Genomic DNA, 25277 nt, shown 5'->3' with positions numbered 1-25277 from the left:
ACACACAACTCACTGCCAAGACTGAGCGGGTAACTTTACTGGCTTTTAAACGCAAAACTTACTGAAATTACCACCGCTAGGGGAGAAAGGACTTGCTGGGCCCCAAGTAAGGGCGGTAAGGTCCCTGGGGCCGTTTCTTAATGATCACAAGTCATCCCTGTCTTCACAAGCAAGAACAATGTGGTCCATCCCAACACTCTCAGGCCCAAGGGCTCCTGCCACACACCAAGCACAGCACACTCCAGGAGCTGCTCAGGTTGCCGCGATGTTTAGCCAGAGCCTCCAGAGGAGAATGAGCCCAGCAATGAAGAGCCACACAGTGAACATAAGCCTGGCTGGTCACAGCCACACTGAGCTCTGCAATGGTTCATTACTGGTTGTATAGAGAGCAAACATGCACCCCTTCCTTCCTTTGTCTTTTCAGAGTGTTGGTGCAGCCAAGGACACCTGGTTCTCTCCTTCTATTCCAAGTCAGCTCCTTCCTAACTCAAGAGTCAGGCTGTACCTGTGAGGTCAGAAGGAAGCATCTTAGTACGTCCCTGCTCTTACAAGGCTCCTCTTTCAAATGGAATCTCTTCTGTGCCTAATTTGGTATCTTAGATGAGATGAAGGTTTTCCTTCATGTTATTGACATTTATTGAGCACCTATTACTACTACACTGGCCACACAGGAAAGGCAAGGATGAAGAGAATGAAACTCTTGCCCTCAAGAAGCTATTAGCCTAGTACAGAGGATAACACTTATGCAAATAACTATTAATAAAAGACAAACTGTTTTTGTTTTTTTTTTTTGTTTCTTTGTTTTTTTGTTTTTTTGAGACAAGCTCTCACTCTGTCACCCAGGCTGGAGTACAGTGGTATCATCTCGGCTCACCGCAGCCTTGACCTCCCAGGCTCAGGTGATCCTCCCACCTCAGCCTCCCGGGTAGCTGGGACTACAGGCACGCACCACTATACCTGGCTAATGACAAAGTGTTAAGGGTTAGAAAAAGTACAAAAATTGAGTTCAAGGTGGTTTGCTGAGGGGTACTGCTTACTTTGGTCTAATGAGGGCAATGGTAGGAAAAAGAGGGACACTTTCACGACAAAAGCTCAATTTTGGGCCAAACCATGTAGATTCCAATATACAGAGAAAGTAAGAGCATGCTAGATCTGTGCATAAGCATGAGATACAGCAAAGCAACTGATTTGAGGAAAAACTTTCCTACCTTAATGCTTAGCTTGGCTGTACTCAGGGTTTCAGGGGCACAGGAGACTAAGAAACATGTTAATGATGAAAGCCCAATTTAGATGGGCAGATCTAATTTGGCTCTGAGTTGCTAAGCTGCATTAAGCTGTTTATCCACATTATGCAAATGTAATTAACTCTCATCAGAATTACAGCACATCCCACAAAGGAGAAAAAGTGATATTTAAACTAAGTCAGGTACAAACAATAATCCTTCCAGAAATAAAAGGGGAAAGTACATAGAGATTCTGTACTTTTTAAATAATGGGAGAATTCTTGCAGTTAAAAAAAAAAAAATTCGTAGTTACCTGCCATAGCTCCAGCTGCAAGAAGATTTAAACCTCTCACATGTCCATTTTCATCAGCCAGAAGTAGTTTGCAATGAGCATAAACAGGAAAATAGATTGCAGAGAAGGGAATGTCTCGGAGGAAACACGCTTTGGCACCCTGTCACACAGTGAGGAAATAGTGCAAAACAGTGTGAAACTGAGTATGAATGCCCAAATGGGATCCATGTGACATTTTTCAGTGACAAGCCTGAGGTGTCCCTCAAACAGCATTAGAACTGATGTGCAAGGGAAATGGGGGAGGCGGGAGATGAGTGGGGAATAGGGAAATCCGTATATCTCAAAGCTTGTGAAAGCATGGTGAATCCTGCAGTCCTAGAGTTAATAACTGGGTAATGATACTATCTGAAAACTAAGAACTTTCTGGCATTTTTAATATAGATTCAGGGTTTTTTTTAATTAATTAATCTCTTACTATGGTAAAAACACACAAGATCTACCCTCTTAAATTTTTACATCAGGTGAGAGTCCCCGCAGTGCCAGGTAAAAAGCTAGCAGCAGTGGTGAAGGAAGGTAACTACTCTAGAGCAGGGGGAAAAGAAACCCAAATCTTCCCTCCTCATTCCCCATGTCCTAAATATCAGACAAAATATTTTAGCGGCAGATTTCCACAGGAGTAGAAAATCATTACCCAGGGGCAGCTTGTCCCCATGACTGAGGTCTCAAAGAACACCTCTCTCAGCTCTGTCAGAAGCCCACACCATTCACTACCTCGCTAGCCAAACACTCCACCTTGGCGCTTATTTTTTTAATGACTCTGTTTTATTCTTCTTCTTTTTTTTTTTCTGAGACAGGGTCTCACTATGTTGCCCAGGCTGGAGTGTAGTGACGCGATCACAGCTTGCTGTAGCCTTGACCTTCTGGGCTCAAGTGATCCTCCCACCTCAGCCTCCTGAGTAGCTGGGATGACAGGTGTACACCACTGTGCCAGCTAATTTTTTTTTTTTTAAAGTAGAGACAAGGTCTAGACATTTTGCCCTGGCTGGTTGAACTCCTGGGCTCAAGCAATCCCCCTGCCTCGGCCTCCCAAAGTGCTGGGAGTGCAAGTGTGAGCCAGTGCTCCCAGCCCTGGTTTTTTTTCAAAAAGACAAACTCAAACATTGAAAAAAGAAAAAAATCCACGGACTCGCTAAAGGATAATACAGAGAGAAGCAATATTAATAAATTCATCTCTCAAAGGGAATTCAAAAAGGATGGAAATTGGGAGTGGGGAGGAGGAAGCAAAAATGTGTACGAAACTCTCTTGAGACAGGCATCATTGTTTGCTGGTCTCCAGAGAACCCTGTAGCTGTGTGATTCCAATCTAGAGAATTTCTAATTTCTAATTTGCAGTTACAGAAACAAATTTACACATTTCTGCAGTGATGGATCTATATCAGATGCTGTGGAAACACAGTTGTCTATGGTGGCTAAATTTACGTATTCCCCTTACACGAGGCAAAGGAATGGAAAGAAATACTCTTCCTTGTTTAAGAAAAATAATAGCTTCTGCTCCATTACATCTGATCTGTAATGATGGGAGTAAGTATGCCCGCAGGGAAGGAATCTGTTGACTGGCATTTTGTTAAAGTACAGTACACTCTGTTGTTGTTGGTTTTTTTTTTTTTTTTTCCTAAATGGAATTCATTATTGACAAATCCTACCACTTAACTTCTTAAAGACCTGAATCCTACCAAACTCTACTACTGTTTTACTGTGGTCAAATTATTAAGACAAAGAAAAGCTCCCACTGGGAAGTTAACAATAGGAAAACTCAGACTGAAAATAAACATAAGACTATTTTGAAGCCCTAAACCAGCCCAAAGAGAGCACCAAGGAAAGTCTTCCCAAACCCCCCAGCAAATGAAAGGCTGTGAGCCTGAGGCCAGTAGGTCTGCGGTACTGGCCTCCTTGCTGACAGTTTCACAAAAGCCTGAAGATGACAACAGGAGAGGCTGCATATGTATTCCACAGCCTCTCATACAAGTGTCCTGATTCTTTTCTTTTTTTTGATTTTCTACTCTACAGACTACCCTGCTAGACAACATTGCTTTTCAACTTGGAGGGAAGAAGTCTGGTTTCCACATTCTTTCACATTTTATTGAGTACATTATAACCTAAACCTACCCACCTTATACAGACCAAAAATTCCCAAGTCCCGGAGTACATTCAGGGCGCTGACTCTGGGTCCCGTGGTGATCTCTCCAGCTACTTGCAGACGAATCTTCACTATCTCCAATGGGTTGGTAAAAATGACCTGAGAGCCTCCAGCCTGTAGGCAAGGGAGAAGAGACAGGCAGATTCCACATCAGAGCCCGACTGGCAGCGTAAAAAAGGAAAATCCAGCAAAGCCTCCACGTCTTGCTATCTTGAAAAGAAGAAGGTAAAATCTCCTTCCTCATGGGGGAATGACAGTTTGACACTTAGGCCCACCCTGGAGAGGTTCAGAGGGATGGTCTCAAACTCTGTCTCAGATCAATCTACCCCTGGGTTTGTTTCTAGCTGAAATGTCAAGACTATTTCTCAGACCAGTGTTTCCAGGATCACCCCAGCCATATTCCAAATAACAAAACTAATAAACCCATTTGGAAAAAAAAGTAGAGACAGATGTGGCAGCAAGGTACTCAATGAAAGAAAAAGAGATAGTAGAAGACTGTCATATTTTACAAGCCAGAGCTAAAATTCAGAGCTACAATTATTTTTTTCCTCTTTGTGGTAAGCATTCTTGGCAGCAAACCCACTTGCTTCTGCTTCCTTGGATTGTAGAGCAATTAAAACTACTTTGGTGCCTTAAGTCAAAAGGGGAAAAGTCTCCTCCAGTTCAAATTCTAAAATGTATTATCCTAAGCAAAATTCGGATACAGGTACATGGCTACACCCACACAAAAGGGAAGAATTTAGAAAGATAAATTTCAGTATCATTTCAAGACAAAACCAGAAAAACTCTTCAAGGCAAAGCTGAGAAATGGAACATCTAGTTACCATGAGTACAACACCCTCAAGATCAAAGCCACATTCCATATTCCTGTGGTGAGTGACAGAGATTTGAATTTGGATAATGAGAGTATATTTGCATCTGAAATCTGTTAACTAGTAGAGAAAAAAAAAAGTTTAACAAAAACTTCTACCAACTTCTTTTTTTTTGGTTTCTGTAAGACAAGAAAGAAAAAAATGTGTGTGACCATGGATATATAAAAATAAATAAAATATATATCTCCTTTCATGAAATGAAAAATCCCATTTATACATCTTCAACTGTAGCTGTTTATATTATGTAATCATAACCATATTCATATAATATTCATAATGATATTCATATCATCATAATCATTGTATATAATCACATGTGAAATATGAAATCTGGGACACTGTAATTCCACAGGTAAAGATTACAAACAATACCAAAAATTCACATGCAGCTTTCAATGGTACTTCAGTGCTCAACCTTTGCCCACATTCCTGCTCGTTTATCTAAAACCCAAAGCCCTCCCAGACCCGCTTCCAAGGGGCAGCAACATGGCTCAGTCCATTTTTCTAATTGCCTTGGGACTATAAATCCCCCAAGTACCCCTATTCCAATCCTGACTCCTTAACTCCTTTCAATATTCAAAATTGCCAGCAATGATACTAAATGCCATCCCTCTTCATGGACAGCTTATTGTTCTGGATTCCCTAGGGCCTCAATCCCCTTTTTGTCCTTCGAGCAGGGAGGTGCAGCAATTTGCTGTCTCTCTCTCACGGTTTCCTCTAACTCCTCAACTCAACACAATCCAGACCACTGGCGCACAGGTCCCCCAACTATGTACTGACCCAATTTTACATGTTGATTTGCCTGCGTTTCTCTCTCTTTTAATCTGTTGCACTGCAGGCAGAAAGAAGCACTTTAATGTTTCAATCTAAGCAAACAATACTTTCAAAAGGATTGCTGGGTGAAAAATTATGTTAAAATGATAATCCAACTAATTGCTCCTGTAGCTAGTATTAAAGACCAAATCAATTGAAAAAGTTCACTACTTCCCTGAAATCTCTTGTTTAAATAATGGTTGCAAAGACTATCTTTTGGAAAATGTGCTTTATGTTTTAACTAAAGCAGGTTTAAAAATTAATAGAACTGAAAATTTTTATTCTAATTCCCCCAAATTTGCCACTACCAGACAGTGTCAGTCCCTGGGTGCCAAATGTTAAATGTGGACATTATGTTTAAATAAATACAAAGGTCTTTCATGTTTGTAATCATTAGTAAATTATAACATCCTGCCGGGCAGGAGTACTCCAATCCATGTCCCCCACCCGCACCTCACAGCTGCCTCCTCCCCTTCCTTCTCTCATGCACCCTTTTAGAAATAACTGCCAATTGATTGAGATTTATACTCCTTTAACAATGCTTCAAATTTTTTGAAGTATACAAGTAACAGGCTTTCTACTGACACTACAAAAATGGTACAATAAAGAGAAATAATTGATGTTTTATTTGTTTGTGAGACAGGGTCTCACTCTGTCACCCAGGCTGGAGTGCAGTGGCAGGATCAGCTCACTGCAACCTCAACCTCCCCGGGTTCAGGCGATCCTCTCACCTCAGCTTCCCAAGTAGCTGGGACTACAAGCGTGCACCACCACGCCCAGCTAATTTTTGTATTTTTTGTAGAGATGGGGTCTTACCATGTTGCCCAAGCTGATCTCGAACTCCTAGGCTCAAGCGATCCACTCGCCTTGGCCTTCCAAAGTGCTAAGATTACAGGCGTGAGCCACTGCACCCAGGTGGGACTACATTTTAAAAATACATACACCTTAATTGCTGTATGATTTGAAGATTAGTTACCTAGCACACATACCAAATCCCAACAATGCACAGGACATAACCACAAAACTCAATTGATGTGCATTTATAAACACATTTAATCTGGCAAGTAAGAGTGCAAACAATCAATGACACTATAGCAAGGCACACATCTATAAGTTTGTTTCATGCCTATGTTTGAAGGAGGAACACTTCTGACAATTACATCATTTGTATATGCTTTAAAAACTAACATACACGCCAAGTGCAATGACACATGCCTGTAGTCCCAGCTGCTCAAGAGACTGAGGCAGGAGGATTATTTGAGCCCAGGAGTTCAAGGCCAGCCTGGGCAATGGAGTAAGACCCCTACCTCTTAAATTTTTTTAGTAATTAGTATACATTTTTAAAACCCCATGATAGGCCTAGGAACATAAGGCAAATACTTTCCAGAAACGCTGAATAATTTTAGCAAAGATAAAGACTGCAAAAACCGCAGTTACTTTTGTACCAACATAATAGTTTGTCTAAAACTCTGGATGTTTATAATGCTTAGAGGGAAACATACATGGCAAATATGCACTGTTCTTTTTCAAATTCTGAGGTTAATCACTCCGTCTCTCTCTCTCCTACATATTAAATTGGGGATAGGGAAGGGGGAGTAAAATCTGAGATTCGTTCAATCATACTGGTAAGAAATCAAGCAACACAGAATGAGGGACTCTGTTATCAAACTATTGAACTGGGTGTTTCCTCTCTGAGAAACAAATACAGAGAAATAGAATATTTCTTCCAAGACTCTATTGATTATAAATGATATCATTAATAACAGCTTTCCAAAGGGGAAAACCACTGCTTGCAGTAAATATAATCTTTAATATATAGAATTCCATAAATACAGTAACTTTTCAATAAAAAATAGTACCTGTATTTCTACAAATATGCTAACATTTGCTATTTTTAATAGCAAAATTGAACAGGAAGAAATTCAAATTCCCAATAAAACTGCCAAGTAGATACAATTTTATGCTGTTAATTGGGCAATATGATTTGATAATAAAATCATGCCAAATGACAAAAACAGAACATAAGATATTAGGTACACATTTGATCATAAATATGTCAAAATTTACCTAAGTTTCTCAAAATCAAAGTGGCTTAAAGATTAAAACATTGATTGCCTCCTGGATAAAGAAACTGAATAGCTGGGAGAAATAATTTTCATAGCATACTCTATTGTACCTTTTAAATTTCAAAACATATGAATGTATTAACTACTCAACAACAACAAGAAACAGACCTGGTCTTAGAAACAATGGCTTCTTTATAGACTAAGTCTTCTCTCACATATTCTTCTTCATGGTAAATTTGGTAATTTGGCAAATATATTTTTTAAACTAGGTGGCATTAGTTACTGTGGACCTAAGGTTTTTTAAAAAGCTTATTATATATGAACATCAAAAAACCTAACCAAATATAGCTAGTGATCTGAAATAATCAACACTAAGATATATAAAATTTTAAATTAAACCACAATGATACACAGCTACATAAATTTAAATGGACATTGCTAAATTTGACATCCTGTTGCTTCTTTTATAAATGCTTATATTAGATAACATACCATTCAATACCATACCTTTGCTGAATTTTTTTCACTCATGAAATCACCAAAATTAGCTTCTAATTCTCTAATTGCTTAAATTTCCCTCATCAAATTTGCAGCTTATTTTTTAAAAGAGATACAAGCATTAATATTAAAACAGACTTAGATGCTTTCTACTTTTCAGTATTCTGTTGTCATTTCTTTGTTCTAGAACTGAGTTTAAAAGATACATAAAAGGGAACAAATCTCATTTTGAATGAGGGTTACCCATATATAACAGAAATGGAAAGAATAAAAAACTTCCATTTAATCTTATATGATTTTTTTAATGAGAAAATCAACTAAAGCTGACAGCAAAAGTTAGTGGGGAAAAGGATGTAATTTTGAGATGTCACCATGCTTCCACAGTGCCTAAGGCCGAGGGGCTATACACAGGATTAGGCCTATTCAACCTTCTGCCCTCTCAATCCTACCCCCGGGGCAAGTTTCACAAAGAGGTTGGAGACTGGGCCCTGTTTGTGCCAAGTCCTTTGTTTATTTCCTTCTTTGATCTGTTGTCTCCTATAGATTGAAATGATTTCCCTCCAACCACAAAATATCCAATCTAAGTAACTCATTATAAAGTCTTCCCTTTTAGAGACTGATGAAAATCTAACTTCAGTTTATTTAAGGTCACATCAACTCCAGATGAACACCATATGTGCACATAAAATAACCAGATAAACAATAAAAGTCACAGAACTAGGTGTCACTAGGACTGACTCAAGAGGAACAGGAACAGACAGTGAGTCAGCCTTGCACACCACCAACCATTCATATTTTTCTAAAGCAATAGGAAATGCTATGGTTCTTTCTAAAATAGGATAGTGATAGCTTAAAAGAAATAAACTGCAATGTGCTCATTGCTGATTGATGATATATGCGAGGGTGTTATGAATTAACATTACATATACCCCTAACTAGGGTAAGGGAAGTGCTATGATCTGAATGTTGGTGTTTCCCCCATTTCATATGTTGGAACTAATATCCAACATTATAGTATTAAGAAGTAGGGCCTTTTGGGAGGTGATTAAGTCATGATGGTTCTGCCCTAGTGAATGGGATTAGTGCCCTTATACATGAGGTTGAAGGGAGCTGCCTTGTCTCTCCTACCAAGTGAGCACACAGCAGCAAGGTGCCATCTTGGAAGAGAGAGCAAGCCCTCCCTCACCAGACGCTGAATCTGCCAGTACCTTGATCTTGAACTTCCAGCCTCCAGAACTGTAAGCAATAAATTTCTGTTGTTTATAAATTACTCAGTCAAAGGTATTTTTTAATAGCAGCCACAATTAACTAAGACAGCAAGAATGAAAATTCCTGTGTACCTATCATAAGCCACTTTTGACATAAATATATAAGGATTTTTAACTTGTATGCATATCTATATGTGTTCACATAAGTATGTAGGGATAAAGTTGGACCACACTAATTCCTGGGGATGGGAGGTGGAGGAGCTGTTTCCAAACTACTCTTTAGAGATATACAAGCTCGGCTTGCTGAGGAAGACACAGAATTCTTCATCATAAGGAGCTGGATAGTTACAGATCTTGGACCCCAGGATTAGTAAATGCTCCACCTAACATGTGGGCTTTTTGCTTTACTGATATGAAGGGAGGGTGTGTGTATGCAGTGTGGGCACACACATGCTTAAGCTGAGAAAAAGCATGGGAGAATTCAAAGATTCTAGGTTTGGAAGACTACTGATCTAGATTGTCATAGATTTTGCATTCAGCATAACCATTCCATTCCCACAACCGTGCCATCTGCCTTACAGAGGTCTTGTGCACTACTAACTCATGTGAGAGCACTATGCAGACCGAAAGCAAAACACAAAGGGAAAGAATGTGTTCTCCAGAAAGTGTGTTCGCATAGGGTTGTGGAAATTCACCTGCAACATTAGCACTTTGCTGAGCAATAAGTTTTGAGTTTCATGACTTCCATCCACTCAGGAGTATATACTCTCTGAAAGAGGTAATGCAGTCAGCTAGGTAAGTTTATTGCTAATCTCTGATTTGAGTTTAACAATTAAAAAAGAACAGGTACTTACCAAAGAGACCATTAGAAAGTACATATAGGTTAGTCCATTTAGATTTTTTTTTTTTGAGACGGAGTCTCGCTCTGTCGCCCAGGCTGGAGTGCAGTGGCCGGATCTCAGCTCACTGCAAGCTCCGCCTCCCGGGTTTACGCCATTCTCCTGCCTCAGCCTCCCGAAAAGCTGGGACTACAGGCGCCCACCACCTCGCCCGGCTAGTTTTTTGTATTTTTTAGTAGAGACGGGGTTTCACCGTGTTAGCCAGAATGGTCTCGATCTCCTAACCTCGTGATCCGCCTGTCTCGGCCTCCCAAAGTGCTGGGATTACAGGCTTGAGCCACTGCGCCCGGCCTAGATTTTTTTAATATTCTGTTTTGTTAATTTGGAAAGATATTTAAATTTATTCTCAGTTAAGTTTCTGGATCTATCCAAAAAACTACATAATTACTTTTTCTTTAAAAACTACTACAAACATCATTAATAAAAGTAATAAACAAGTCATAGACTGGCAAAAAAATATCCACAACACATCTATCTGACAAAGGGCTGTATCCATGACATATAAACAACTTCTACAAATAGTAAAAAATATGAAACCTAATAAAATGTAGGCAAAAGATTTGAACAGATACTTTACACACACACACACACACACACACACACGAATAGCCAATAACACATGAAAAGATAATCAACATCTTTAGGAATCAGGAATATGCAAATTTAAACCACAATAAGATACTATTTCACATACCTACAATGATTACTATCAAAAACACTACAGATATCAAACATCAGTGAGGATGTGGAGCAACTGGAATACTTGTATACTGCTGAGAAGACTATAAAATGATCCATCCACTTCTAAGAACTAACTGGTAGTTCATTTTAAATTGAATGTACATTGACTCTATTTTACTCTTAGATACCCAAGAAAAATGAAAATATAGGTTGACAAAAAGATTTGTACAAGAATGTTTATAGCAAACTTATATGTAACAGACAAAAACTCAAACATCTATCGATAGAAAAATGGATAAACTGTGGTAAATTTGTACAATGAAATACTACTCAGCAATATGTAAAACAAACACAAACCTGATACCCACACAAGGATGACTCTCTGAAAACATGTTAAACAAAAGAAGCCAGCCATGAAAGAATGCATCTTGTGCACTCCATTTACATGAAATCCAAGAACAACAAACCTTGAGACAGAAATCAGAAGTGTGGTTGCATGGAGTAAGGGAGAAGGGACTGATTGGAAAGAGGCATGAATGAATTTTCTGGGGTGAAATGTTCATTATCTTAGGTGGTGATTACATGGGTGTATACAATTGTCAAAACTCATTGAGCTGAATACCTAAAATCTGTTCCTTTTAAAAATGGTAATTATACCTAAAAAAACAACCAAATATATAAATATGTCATATTCATATATTTATTAAAGGAAGGAAGGAAAGAAGCAAGAAAGTCACTGTAAAGTGGAATAGGGTCATCTAGATTTATTTTGACACAAATCAATGCTTTGATTCCCCCAAGAGGACATTATAGAATAAAAGGACTTGGTCTAAAAAAATCAGAATACTTGGGTTCACACGAAACCTCCAGCATATATTAGCTGTGTAAATTGGGGTAAGAGAGTTAGCCTTTCTGGACTTCTGTTTCTCATCTACCTATTTTATAGAGGGTGACAATAATGCATAATAATGTACTTTGAAAATTCTAGGTTGACGTTAAGGTACTATTTTTGCCCACAACAGATATCATAATCAAACATTCAACTATATTTGTGTCTTCTAATAAACATACATTTGTACATATAAATATTATGCATAAACATATATATACAGGTGGTCCCCAACTTAACAATGATACAATTTATGGTTTTTTGACTTTACGATGGTGCAAAAGCAATATAACATTCAGTAGAAACAATACTTGAAGTACCCATAAAGCCTTTCTGTTTTTCACTTTCAGTACAGTATTCAACAAATTACATGAGATATCCAATACTGTAATATAAAACAGGCTTTGTGCTTTATGATTTTGCCCAATTACAGGCTAACGTAAGTGTTCTGAGCATGTTTTAGGTACGACAGGCTAAGTATGACATTCAGTAGGCTAGGTGGATTAAGTGCATTGTTGACCTAAAAATTTCCAACTCATGATAGGTTTATTACAATGTAACCTCATTGTAAGTCAAGGAGCATCTGGGTGTGGGGGTGTGTGTGTGTGTAGAGAAAGATACAGATTTTCTAACAGAAAAATATATGGTCTGACAAGAATGGTTTACCTATGAGAACAAGAGGAAAAATTATTTAAAACCTATTGTTACATATTTAATACTCATACAACACTCAACATTCATAAGAAATATTTACTGAGCAACTGTATACACACACATACAATCTTACCCCATCTCCACCTTAAAAAAGGTCAATTTTTTAAAATTATTATTATTATTATTTGTAGAGATGGGGGTCCCACTATGTTGCACAAGCTGGCCTTGAACTCCTGGGCTCAAGCCATCTTCCCACCTCAGCCTTCCCAAGTGCAGAGGTTACAGCCGTGAGCTACCACACCTAGCCAAGGTCAGGCAATTTAACCTAGAGTTCAATTTATAGATACTACAAACAAAAATCAAACAAAAAAACATTGGGATAGCACATCTAAGTTATCATAAATTCTGAACTAGTAAGTTTTTTGAGAAGATTTTGATATAGATATAAAACAAAAGTTTGGTTAATGTTCACAATGAGATTTAAAAATCTAAAAATGGGCCGGGTGCAGTAGCTCATGCCTGTAATCCCGGCACTTTGGGAGGCCGAGGCGGGTGGATCACGAGGTCGGAGATGGAGACCATCCTGGCTAACACGGTGAAACCCCGTCTCTACTAAAAATACAAAAAATTAGCCAGGTTTGGTGGCACGTGCCTGTAGTCCCAGCTACTCAGGAGACTGAGGCCGGAGAATCGCTTGAACCCGCGAGGCGGAGCTTGCAGTGAGCCGAGATCATGCTACTGCACTCCTGCCTGGGCAACAGAGTGAGACTCCATCTCAAAAAAATAAAAATCTGAAAATGCACAATCTGTTTGTACTACTATTCCCAAAGGTTATATACTACTTCTAAAATAAGACATTCCACTGTGACTCCCTCTTTCCTGTGGTAAGTGAGAGTTGCTTGCATTTCCAATCAGGAAGTCAGAGTCAACAAAACTTCCATCTGGTTTTAAAAAGTATGTATGTATGTGTGTGTATATGCATGTGCACACATATGTCTATGCATAAGAGCACATACACATGTATATGAAAACATTAGAAGGAAATACACCAAAACATTAGCAATCAAAAATAAAACAAAACTGACATTTAGTAATATCTCTCTCTGTTCAGGCAAAAAAAAAAAAAAGAAAAAAACCTAAAAAACTAAGGCTTAAAAATCGGAAAAGACCTAGATGTAAAAGCTAAAACTATAAAACTCTGAAAAGAAAAAAAAGAGGCATACATATAAAGTCAATTTCTATATACCAGGAAAAAAAAAAAAAAAAAAAGGCATACATCTTCATGATCTTGGATTAATGATTTCTTAGATATAACACCAAAAGTACAAACACCAAAAGAAAAAATAAATTAAATGAACTTCATTAAAGACCAATTCTTCAAAAGACATCATCAAGAAAGTAAAAAAATATCTGAAAAGGGACTCACATCTAGAATATATAAAGAACTCTGTAACCTAAAAAACAATCCAATTTAAAAATAGGCAAAAATTCTGAATAGACATTTTTTCAAAGAAGATATACAAGTGGCCAATATGCACACAAAAAGATGCTCAACATTGTCAGTCATTAGACCACAATAAGGTATCACTTTTCACCCAGTAAGATGGTTATAGTAAAAAGATAGACAATAAGAAGTGTTATCAAAGATGTGGAAAGTAGCTGTGCGTGATGGCATATGCCTGTAGTCCCAGTTACTCAGGAGGATGGGGCAGGAAGATCACTTGAGGCCAGGAGTTTGAGGAGTTTGATACAGATATAAAACAAAAGTTTGGCTAATGTTCACAATGAGATTTAAAAATCTGAAAATGGGCTGGGTGTGGTGGCTCATGCTATGTTCACACCTGTGAATAGCCGCTACACTCTCAGCTTGGGCAACATTGTGAGACGCTGCCATTATTTAAAAATAAAAATACACACACACACACACACACACACGCAAAGATGTAGAGAAATCAGAACCTTCACACTACTAGTAGGGATGGAAAAGGATGTAGCCACTTTGAAAAACAGTCTGGCAGTCCTGCAAATGCTAATTAGAGTTGTCATATGACCCACCAATTCCACTCATACGTATATACCCAAGAGAAATGAAAACATGTCCACGTAAAACCTTATGCACCAATATTCATAGCAGCATTATTCATAATAGTCAAAAGGTAGAAACAACTCAAACATTTATCAACTAATGAATAAAACTGTAGTATATCCATATATTCAGCAATAAAAATGAATTAAGTACTGATACATACTACAACACAGATGAACCTTGAAAACGCACTAAGTGAAAAAAGGCACAATGTCATGCTTACAAAAGGCCACATATCATGATTCCTTATTTATTTATTTATTTAGAGATAGAGTCTCTCTCTGTTGCCCAGGCTGGAGTGCAGTGGGCATAATCTCTGCTCATTGCAATCTCCGCCTCCCGGGCTCAAGTGATTCTCCTGCCTCAGCCTCCCAAGTAGGCGGGATTAAAAGCACTTGCCACCACATCTGGCTAATTTTTGCATTTTTTGTAAAGATGGGGTTTTACCATGTTGGTCAGGCTGGTCTCAAACTCCTGACCTCAAGTGATCCACCCACCTCAGCCTCCCAAAGTGCTGGGATTACAGGCATGAGCCACCATGCCCAGCCTCCATTTATATAAAATATTCAGAATTGGTGAATTTATAAAAACAGAAAGTATATTAATAGTTGCCTAGAGGCCAAGTGCAGTGGCTCATACCTGTAACTCTAGTACTTTGGGAGGAGGAGGCAGAAGGATTGCTTGAGGCCAGGAGCTCAAGGCCAGCCAGGGCAAGTGAGACCGTCTCTATGAAAAATTTAAAAATTAGCTGAGGGTGGTGGCAAACACCCGTAGTCCTAGCTACTAGGGAAGCTGAGGTGGGAGGACTGCTTGAGCTGGCAGTTCAAGGTTGCTGTGAGCCTTGATTGTACCACTGCACTCCTGCCTGGGCAACACAGTTGCCTAGGTCTTAGGGATGGCGTGGGAAGACTGAGAAGTAATAGCTAAAAGGTACTGGGTTTCTTTCTGTGTTGATAAAAATGTTCTAAAATTGATTGTGGTGATGGTTTCACAACAAAACACTGAATTTTATACGCATTAAATGGGGGAACTGTATGGTAAGTATATCTCAACAAAGCTGTTATTTTTCCTTTTTTTTTTTTTTTTTTGAGACAGAGTCTCACCCTGTTGCCCAAGCTGGAGTACAGTGGCACGATCTCAGCTCACTGCAACCTCCGCCTCCTGGGTTCAAGCGATTCTCCTACCTCAGCCTCCCAAGTAGCTGGGACTACAGGCACGCGCCACTTCACCCAGCTAATTTTTTTGTATTTTAAGTAGAGACGGGGTTTCACTATATTGGCCAGGCTGGTCTCGAACTCCTGACCTCAGGTGATCCACTTGCTTCGACCTCCCAAAGTACTGGGATTACATGCGTGAGCCATTGCACCCAGCCTAAAGCTGGGTTTTAAAATTTGCATGAAACATATCAGGTATTCAATGAATAAGTGAATATATGAAAGAACAAATAAATGAAAACCTACATCAAGTGTAAAAGAATATGGATTTGGAGATAGAAGTGGTTTGAATCACAATTTTGACATTTACTAAGTCCAAATTTGGATTTCACTAAGGTTTTAGTTTTTTCATCTCTAGTTGGGAATAATAATGAGATAATCCCTATAAAATGTTCAGCCCAGTAAGAAAAGTATGTTTTGCTCATTAGCTGATTCGAGCTACATCAAAAGCAATAATCAGCATTAACAATAGTAAAGTTTTAGTTAAGTTGGGTGCTAGAACCATGGGGATGCTCATTTTATTATTATTCTATAATTATACTGTTTGTATTATTTTGCATGTATCAAAAATCACAGGCCTTGGCCAGCCTGGTGACTCACACCCGTAATCCCAAAACTAGGAGGCCAAGGCAGGTGGGTTGCTTGAGCCCAGGAGTTCAAGACCAGCCTGGGCAACATGACAAAACCCCATCTCTACAAAAAATACAAAAATTAGCAGAGGACGGTGGCATGCGCCTATAGTCCCAGCTACTGGGGAGGCTTAGCGATGGGAGGAGCCCCAGAGTCCAGGAGGTCAAGGCTGCAGTGAGCTGAGATTGCACCACTCGACTTCAGCCCGGGCAAGACTGAGATACTGTCTCGAAAAAGAAGAAAAACAAACAAACAAACAAAAATCACATGCCTTTAAAAATAGATCATAAAGACCAGGCACGGTGGCTCACGCCTATAATCCCAGCACTTTGGGAGGCCGAGGCGGGTGGATCACCTGAGGTCGGGAGTTCGAGATCAGCCTGACCAACATGGAGAAACCCTGGCTCCACTAAAAATACAAAATTAGCTGGGCGCAGTGGCACATGCCTGTAATCCCAGCTACTAGGGAGGTTGAGGCAAGAGAATCACTTGAAACTGGGAGGTGGAGGGTGCGGTGGGCCAAGATCGTGACATTGCACTCCAGCCTGGACAACAAGAGAGAAACTCTGTCTCAAAAAAACAAAAATAAATAAATAAATAAAATAACCAGATCATAAAACAAAACATACAACAACAACAAAATATATAATGCCCAAGGACTAGAGATTTTCACTTCCAGGTCACTTCATGATCTAGTTAACACACACCATTTTTCCTAAAAGAGAATATTGTCATTTCCATGGCAATAAAATTTCCCTCTCATCTACAGGGAACTCAAGGCCTAGGTCCTAGCTAATCCTTCCTCTGGGAAAAAATGCCTAGAACTCAGTTTGAGCCATTTCTTCCTAATTAACCTACATTAGGTTAACGCATTAGGTGCATCTTTAAAATTGGGTAATTTTTGGAAGAACAGCAGTATTCTTCACACTAGTGGCACTGACAGCACTCAGCCAAAAGCCACAAGGACATCATACATCGTATCACCACCACTACCCAGGATGGTGAGGACTCAGGGTCAGGCTCACAGGCAGCCACTCTTCACAGTGTTAATCTGTTGGCTGTTTGCCAGGTATCATTTAGGAAATGGCGTATCCTACGTTCCACAGAGCCTGATATTCTATAAAGAGAGACTCATCCTTTTGAAGACTTTATTCTCTGTTGAAATTTATAGACTTTGGGGAGAAACAGTGAATTATGCTTTAACAATCATTTATACCATGGTATAAGTGAATTTGTCAGTAGAAACTCAATAATTGCACTTTTTTCTTCTTCCTGAAAGAAGAGATTTAGAGCAAAGGAGGAAGCAGAAAACGTTTGTGGTGAAGAACTGCAGACAACCTTATCATTCTGCCTAGAGTCCAATCTGATATTTTTCATGCTGTCAATTTCCCGCTAGATAATCCATCAAAGCCTCCAGAAATGAGTCATGATTAAGGAAGAGATTTAGAGTGTCAGCACAACCCTCAAGGCACCCCAGACTTCAATAAAAATTCCTAAAGTTCAAACCTATAAACAGGGTCTGTAGCTAGGAAGAACAAAGGAACTAAATATCTTATTTTGGTTTAACCACTTAGGTCACATGTCAGACATGGAAACAGGTCAGCTTCATGGCCAAAAACCTGGATATTGCAAATGGAAACAAATAATTAGTTACATGGAACAGAAAGAGCATGACTTAGAAGATTTCTGGCAAAGGTATGCATGTGCTGTGATAAAAATGACTTAGAAAGCTTAACCAAACAGAAACTTAAGCCGGGCGCGGTGGCTCAAGCCTGTAATCCCAGCACTCTGGGAGGCCGAGACGGGCGGATCACGAGGTCAGGAGATCGAGGCCATCCCGGCTAACCCGGTGAAACCCCGTCTCTACTAAAAAATACAAAAAATTAGCCGGGCGAGGTGGCGGGCGCCTGTAGTCCCAGCTACTCGGGAGGCTGAGGCAGGAGAATGGCGTAAACCCGGGAGGCGGAGCTTGCAGTGAGCTGAGATCCGGCCACTGCACTCCAGGCTGGGCGACAGAGCGAGACTCCATCTCAAAAAAAAAAAAAAAAAAGAAACTTAAAACGACCAAGAAAAAGAATATTTATGATTGGCAAAGATTCTCTCTCTAGACAAGAACCAATTACAGAATCTAATTGGAATAAAGGAAAAAGAGAAACTTCATTTCTGGTGATCCACCTAAGCAAAAGTTTTATTCTATGTCCACTGTTTACTCTTCATTAAAAAAGAAATGTAGCCAAAGAGATTTCCTTCCTGAGAATGTGCTGGGGCATGCATACAGGCACACACACACCCACACAGCAGTCCACCTCTACCAAAGCAACTCTGCAGAAAGGTGAGGACTCAGGTATGTGCCACACTGACACATATCAAAGAGAACCTGAAGCAACCTCTCTCTCTCTCTGACCCCCGAGGCAGTGTCTCTGAATTAAATGTTGCCAAGGTCACTGACCTCATCACTTCAGGTTTCACAAGCAACTGAGGAAGTTTTAGCCAAGACTGTCAGCCAATTCAACTGGAAGTTATTAATGTTTCCAAGAATAAAATGGACTAAACAAGTCTTAAACGAACCATACATTATCAAATATGAAACAAATACCACAAATGAAATTAGTTGAGTTGCAAACAGATTTAAGAATTGGTCCAAAGCCAATGTCATGCTTACACTTTAAAGACAGAAACCTTTGTGCCCTAAGTAAATATCAGAGTCTCTGGGTTCAGAATTTCTGTCAACAGCTGAAATGTAGTTACCATTATTATTGTTTGCCATACCCTCTGGCCTCTAAAGAAGAAAAATTATAATTAAACAATGGCTTACTCAGTCCTATATCTAAGATATAAGGGCCCAATTAATCAGCCATCTCACACTTGTTTTAAAGTTCCAGTTAACATATACGAATGGTAACTCTACCCACTACTATATTTTCTGTACTCCATTTCTTAAAAGGAATAGGAATTAGAACTTTTAAAAAAGTCTGGAAGATAATGCTTTAGGAGCATCAAAGAGATAGAGCTGATGAAAACGTTACCTCTTTTTTTTTTTATCATTATACTTTAAGTTCTAGGGTACATGTGCACAACGTGCAGGTTTGATACATATGTATACATGTGCCATGTTGGTTTGCTACACCCATCAACTCATCATTTACATTAGGTATTTCTCCTAATGCTATCTCTCCCCCAAACCCCCAACCCCCGACAGGCCCCAGTGTGTGATGTTTCCTGTCCTGTGTCCAAGTGATCTCATTGTTCAATTCCCACCTATAAGTGAGAACATGTGTTTGGTTTTCCGTTCTTGCGATAGTTTGCTGAGAATGACGGTTTCCAGCTTCATCCATGTCCCTGCAAAGGACATGAACTCATCCTTTTTGATGGCTGCATAGTATTCCATGGCACATATGTGCCACATTTTCTTAATCCAGTCTGTCATTGATGGGCATTTGGGTTGGTTCCAAGTCTTTGCTATTGTGAATAGTGCCACAATAAACATATTTGTGCATGTGTCTTTATAGTAGCATGATTTATAATCCTTTGGTTATATACCCAGTAATGGGATTGCTGGATCAAATGGTATTTCTAGTTCTAGCTCCTTGAGGAATCGCCACACTGTCTTCCACAACGGTTGAACTAATTTACACTCCCACCAACAGTGTAAAAGTGTTCCTATTTCTCCACATCCTCTCCAGCATCTGTTGTTTCCTGACTTTTTAATGATCACCATTGTAACTGGTGGAAAATGCTACCTCTTTTCTATACTCAAAACCAGTTAGCTTTTACAATAAAATTTAAAAGTTATTCCATATGATTATTGAGAAAACCTGCTTAGAATCCCTTGAGTTCAAGGGAAATGTCACTCAGATATCTATCATATCTGTGCAAAAAGGTTAACGGAATATATTTGTCACAAGAAGCGCCTAAGAGTAATACTTACACAGCCTCCAGCAAGGACTTCTGCTGGAAGTGGAACAGAGCCATCTCTTCTGGTAAATTTGTCCCGAACAAAATCATTAACCTAATTAGAAAGACAACATCAGTTAACCAAAATTCCCAACTGTTTCTCTTCTGGCACACTGTTGCTTTTCCAAGTCAGCAAAATATTTGTCTTATGATAAAATTAAAAATTATCAAATGCTTATATGTAAAATTAAAGTTTTACAAATTCTGTGATAGTGTGCCAGTGTCGGCAGTATCAATTTTAGTTTTGTTTTTGAGACAGGGTCTCGCTCTGTTGCTCAGTAAATTATGATCATAGCTCACTACAGCCTCAAATTCCTGGACTCAAGCAATCCTCCCATATCAGCCTCTTGGCATGTGTCACCACACTTGGCTAATTTTCCATTTTTGTTGCTGTTGTTGTTTTGGCAGAGCTGAATTCTTACTATGCTTATGCTGGTTTGGAACTCCTGGTCTCAAGTGATCCTCCCACCACCCAAAATGCTGGGATTATAGGCATGAGCTACCATGCCAAGCCTTGACTTCAGTTTTTTGGCTTAATGGTAATCTAAACAAATGACACAAATTCAGTTAGAGAGAAACTTACAGTCAGTTTAATGGCCTTTTCTGGAGCAACCCCTATAAGCTGTGGTATCAGACCTAGGTAAAGGGACAGAATCATCAGCAATATAGATGTACCAGACATGAAAACACAAGCCCAACAACAAGGAGTTTCCCCCATATTATTTACCCATCAAACATTTTAGAGTTTTCATTAAAATGGGAAAAAGATTATCCTGAAAACTCTGTATACATATGTAATCATTATTTACAAATACAGTATAATGTCATGTTTCTTGAGGCTATAAATCCTCTTCTTAAGCATGCTTACTTTAAAGCCCGGTTATCCAACACTTCCCAAAAAGTCCATGAGGAAGAAACAGAGCCATGGGTCTTCTCTATTCTGGGAACACTGCCAATGAAAATGTAACCAAATTCCCTCCCTTGTTATAACCAAAAACATATAAACATACACAGACACTGTACACTTGGAAAAGCTCTGAAAAGCATGCTGTTAAGCATACCCAGATTTTGCCACAAACTGTACTACCTACATAATGGCATACAGTGGCTTGGTTATTATAGAACACTAACTCCCATAATCTCTTCAGAGAGACACAGCATTCAATATTCATTTATTTAAAAGGAAGCCAAAACTGCAAAGAAAAATGCAGTTTTAAGTATTGTATAATGAGTATCTCCTATAAGCAAAAACATATGCCTGTTGTATTCTTATTTACTAATATATGTCAAGCTTAAGACATTTTAAAAGAATCCCCTCAAAACAAAGGAAATCATAATCCTTAGAAAGTTACATTTCCCAGGCTGGTTGTAAACTGGAAAAGGAAAAAATAAACAACATCTGTTGGGCTCAGCTTTCTAAAGCACACAGCTTATCCGAATTGTTAGCATAGTTTTTCCCATACATTTTTTAAAGATGCTAACAATAAACATTTTATATTCTTTAAATCATCCAGCCAAACGGGAGTTATATATGTGTTTGCCTGCTTGCTGACTGCTGATCTGCAGCCTGCTTTGAGGATACTGCTGAGTGATTTTCCATAAGCTGAGAACCAGCAAGTAATCATACATATTGGCTACTGTCAGTCAGACTGAATTATCAATGATACACACAAATCCACACACACTTTTCATGGGTAGCAGACTGATTTAAAAGAACAAATCAGCAGATGGCAGTCTTAACTTTCTAACCCTCGTGATTATCAGGCTCAATTACTTTTAATCTAACTCCCATACAACCATGTCAGCATGCATATTTGTTTTACAACTCGCCTCAATAAGGCTCATGGAATTTAATAAAGTACTGATTTGTGTCATTTTATCATTGTTGCCTGCAAAGAAATTTAGCTAATCTGTCAACAATTTTGTCAATCATCTGACAGAATAATGGACCAGTTCCAAGCAATATATGACAATCTCAATAATCATAGTGCTCACATACAGGACTCCTACAATCTTCTCCCTAATACAAAAGTCTCTCATTTAAAGAACTGCTTTTATGAGCTTACATCCTGAATAAAACCAACAATCCCCTCCCCTACTTGCTATATTGCATCCATTTAATTAACATGACATCCCTCTCAAATGAAATCTTCTGTAAGCACCTATTCATTGAGAAGGCTAAACTGTGCAGTAAATATCTAGGTTCCTTTTAATAGGGGACATTTTCTTTGCAATTTAAAAGTATACCAAAGAGGAGAAAGGTCATTATTCAACAAAGAAACACTGAAGATATCAAGGAAAAAAACAACCTTAATGCCACTTAACCTTGATTCCCTATTACATAAAATGTGGATATGCAGGGTTTAATCAGTTAAAACAAGCATTCACACAGAAAGATCTGCATTCTGGATACTGTTCCCCTTTCCACAGGGTACATGCTGTACAGGTGGAATTCAAAGAGGCTACAGTTCTGAATATTTGAGGAAAATTCATCACATTCATTCTCAAGAGCAAGGTACTTGAGCCTAGTTTGATTTCAGAATGACTCTCTCCTCTTATTCTATACATAATGCTAAAAATGAACATCCTTGTGACCCTCTACTTCAATTATGAGTTTATCGGAGTTATATTTTTTGATTGAATACCTGTATATAATGTTAACCAGAGGTGTTTTTTTTCTCCTGTCCATGAGCCCAAAGCTTTGTTCGGGCCCAGTCTTTCTTAGGAAGATTTCTAAGCCAAATAGTTCAACAGAGCTCAGAATAGGCTAGGGATTAATGAGCTTGTGTGTGCAAACAAACAAGTACAGTAAATTACATAAATGGCCTGGACTTGAGCATGTAGAGAGCATTTTCAAAGAATCCCAGGTGGCGCCCAAAGAGATTAAAAAATTAATCTCCCTCCCAAAGGAAACCCTATATTCTAATGTGGAAACACATACATGAAAGTCATTCTCTCTCCAAAGAGACAAGTTCCTACAAAGACAACGAGGGGTGGGGAGAATTCTGCATGGGGCTGCTGCCTCTGTTGCCAACTGCACTGTGCTCAGTCTAGAATGGCTGCTAACATTCCCTGCAAAAGAAAATCTCTCTGTTTTGACTGTACACCTCTGAGCTAAGTGGGGGAAAGGAGCAAGAATTAGACTTGGAACCAAAGGGTTTTCCCTTTTTTTCTTTTTTTTTTTTTAAACCTTCACATGACTCATTGGAAAAAATTTATAAATGTTCCCTGAAAGAGACAAAAACATTTGATATTTCTTTCAGTTGAAACAAATATATGGAGGGTAAACTCATCTTTGAGTGGTAGCCTGGCTTCTTTTTCGCAGAAAAGAGATGTATTTCTCCTCTTTAATTCTTTGAGAAAAGCAGCTCTCTATTTCTTAGCTATCATCCTTGTATTCCACCTGCAGATATATGCCTTGGTTTGCAGAAGCATGGTGACATAGACCCATGTTGGGACAAACACATAATTTGGATACCAAGAAACATAAATAGCAAGAAGAAGAAATGAAGACCTTGTTTGCAGATTAATATTGCTAATCACCAGAAAGAATGTAAAAAGGGAAATGAGCAAAGAGAAAATAAAAAGAGAGAAAGAGACCTAGTCTGGTTAGGCATACTACATATTGGCTTCCATAATTAGTGAGTTAAAATCTGCTGCTTGTGAGATCAAATCACTAACTTCAGCAGCTGGGATTTGCTTACTCACCCCGGTAGAGTCCAAAGAAGCCCTCATAACGCAAGACTTTCTTAAAACAGTCAAAGCTGTTTTTGTACATCAGCTCCCCAACAACAGAGCCAGAGCCACGCTGGTTTTGCATTCGGGTCTTCACCAGATCTATAGGATACACTGCAGTGGCTCCCACAGCTACAAACAGAAGAATTTTTAGGCTTAAAAAAGAACACAATTAAATGGAGAGTCCATAAGGATGACAAATCTTATCTTAAAGGATGAAAAAATAAAACACAATATGTATTCTCACAAAAGAGACTTTATGTTAGTATTTTTCTTTCCCTCACACACACCTTAGGGATAGCAGGCTATAGCAACCACTGAAATCCATAAATACAGCTGCTTCAGAGAACAACTGTCAAGAATGCTCTTTGATATCTTAGGTTCATAAATTACAGAGTGGATTATCGAGTCACTTCCCAAATTAGATAGTTAACACTCAGTTTTCTATAATAACAACATTAAACTATTATATAAAACATTTACTTATATTTTCCATTAAATGCCTAAATATTATGCCAGTTACTTCTTAAAATGACTATATCCGTACACTAGGTGGCTACAATTTTAAAATTTAGTTTAATAAAGCATCTCGGTAAATTAATCATAGTTACAACCACAATATTGGAGACACATTTCAACATTATCCTATCCCTATGTATAGAATTTGGTTTGAAAGAAAATGAGGCCGGGCACGGTGGCTCAAGCCTGTAATCCCAGCACTCTGGGAGGCCGAGACGGGCGGATCACGAGGTCAGGAGATCGAGACCATCCTGGCTAACACGGTGAAACCCCGTCTCTACTAAAAAATACAAAAAACTAGCCGGGCAAGGTGGCGGGCGCCTGTAGTCCCAGCTACTTGGGAGGCTGAGGCAGGAGAATGGCGGGAGCCCGGGAGGCGGAGCTTGCAGTGAGCTGAGATCCGGCCACTGCACTCCAGCCTGGGCGACAGAGCGAGACTCTGTCTCAAAAAAAAAAAAAAAAAAAAAAAAAGAAAAAAGAAAATATGGCTATGCTTTAAAATTTCTCAGGGACTGAAAAATTTATTTACATGAACGAAAGTATTACACACTTTGACTGCTGAAAGCCGAAACCTAAGGTTTGCAACTTCTAAAACTGACAGTGAAAAGAAAAAAAAAAAGTATTTTGAGTTCAGGCTTATCTTAAAAAATCGTAAGCATTTTAATCACACCTGCTAGTTTCTTCTCAACAAAGCAACTTCAGATTGTACACATTTTCTTTTTTTTTTGAGACGGAGTCTCGCTGTGTCTCCCAGGCTGGAGTGCAGTGGCCTGATCTCGGCTCACTGCAAGCTCCGCCTCCCGGGTTCACGCCATTCTCCCGCCTCAGCCTCCCAAGTAGCTGAGAC

The 25277-nt window shown here is 39.0% G+C and overlaps 1 protein-coding gene across 2 annotated transcripts in view; it reads right to left on the bottom strand.

Moving 5' to 3' along the window:
- SLC25A12 (solute carrier family 25 member 12) overlaps positions 1 to 25277 on the bottom strand; it is a 671031-nt gene that overhangs the window by 5500 nt on the left and 640254 nt on the right. For both annotated transcript variants that reach the window (XM_050751344.1, XM_050751345.1), the window contains 5 exons: positions 23885 to 24043; positions 20760 to 20812; positions 20151 to 20231; positions 3686 to 3826; positions 1537 to 1675 (listed from right to left, as the gene is read on the bottom strand). In XM_050751344.1, the coding sequence (XP_050607301.1) occupies positions 1537 to 1675; positions 3686 to 3826; positions 20151 to 20231; positions 20760 to 20812; positions 23885 to 24043 (573 nt within the window). The remainder of the gene's footprint in view (positions 1 to 1536; positions 1676 to 3685; positions 3827 to 20150; positions 20232 to 20759; positions 20813 to 23884; positions 24044 to 25277) is intronic.

Source organism: Macaca thibetana, chromosome 12 (assembly GCF_024542745.1).
Source record: "Macaca thibetana thibetana isolate TM-01 chromosome 12, ASM2454274v1, whole genome shotgun sequence".
NCBI classification, from domain to species: Eukaryota; Metazoa; Chordata; class Mammalia; order Primates; family Cercopithecidae; genus Macaca; species Macaca thibetana.
The sequence above is the reverse complement of the archived record's forward strand: the minus strand, read 5'-3'. Positions and strand labels throughout refer to the sequence as shown.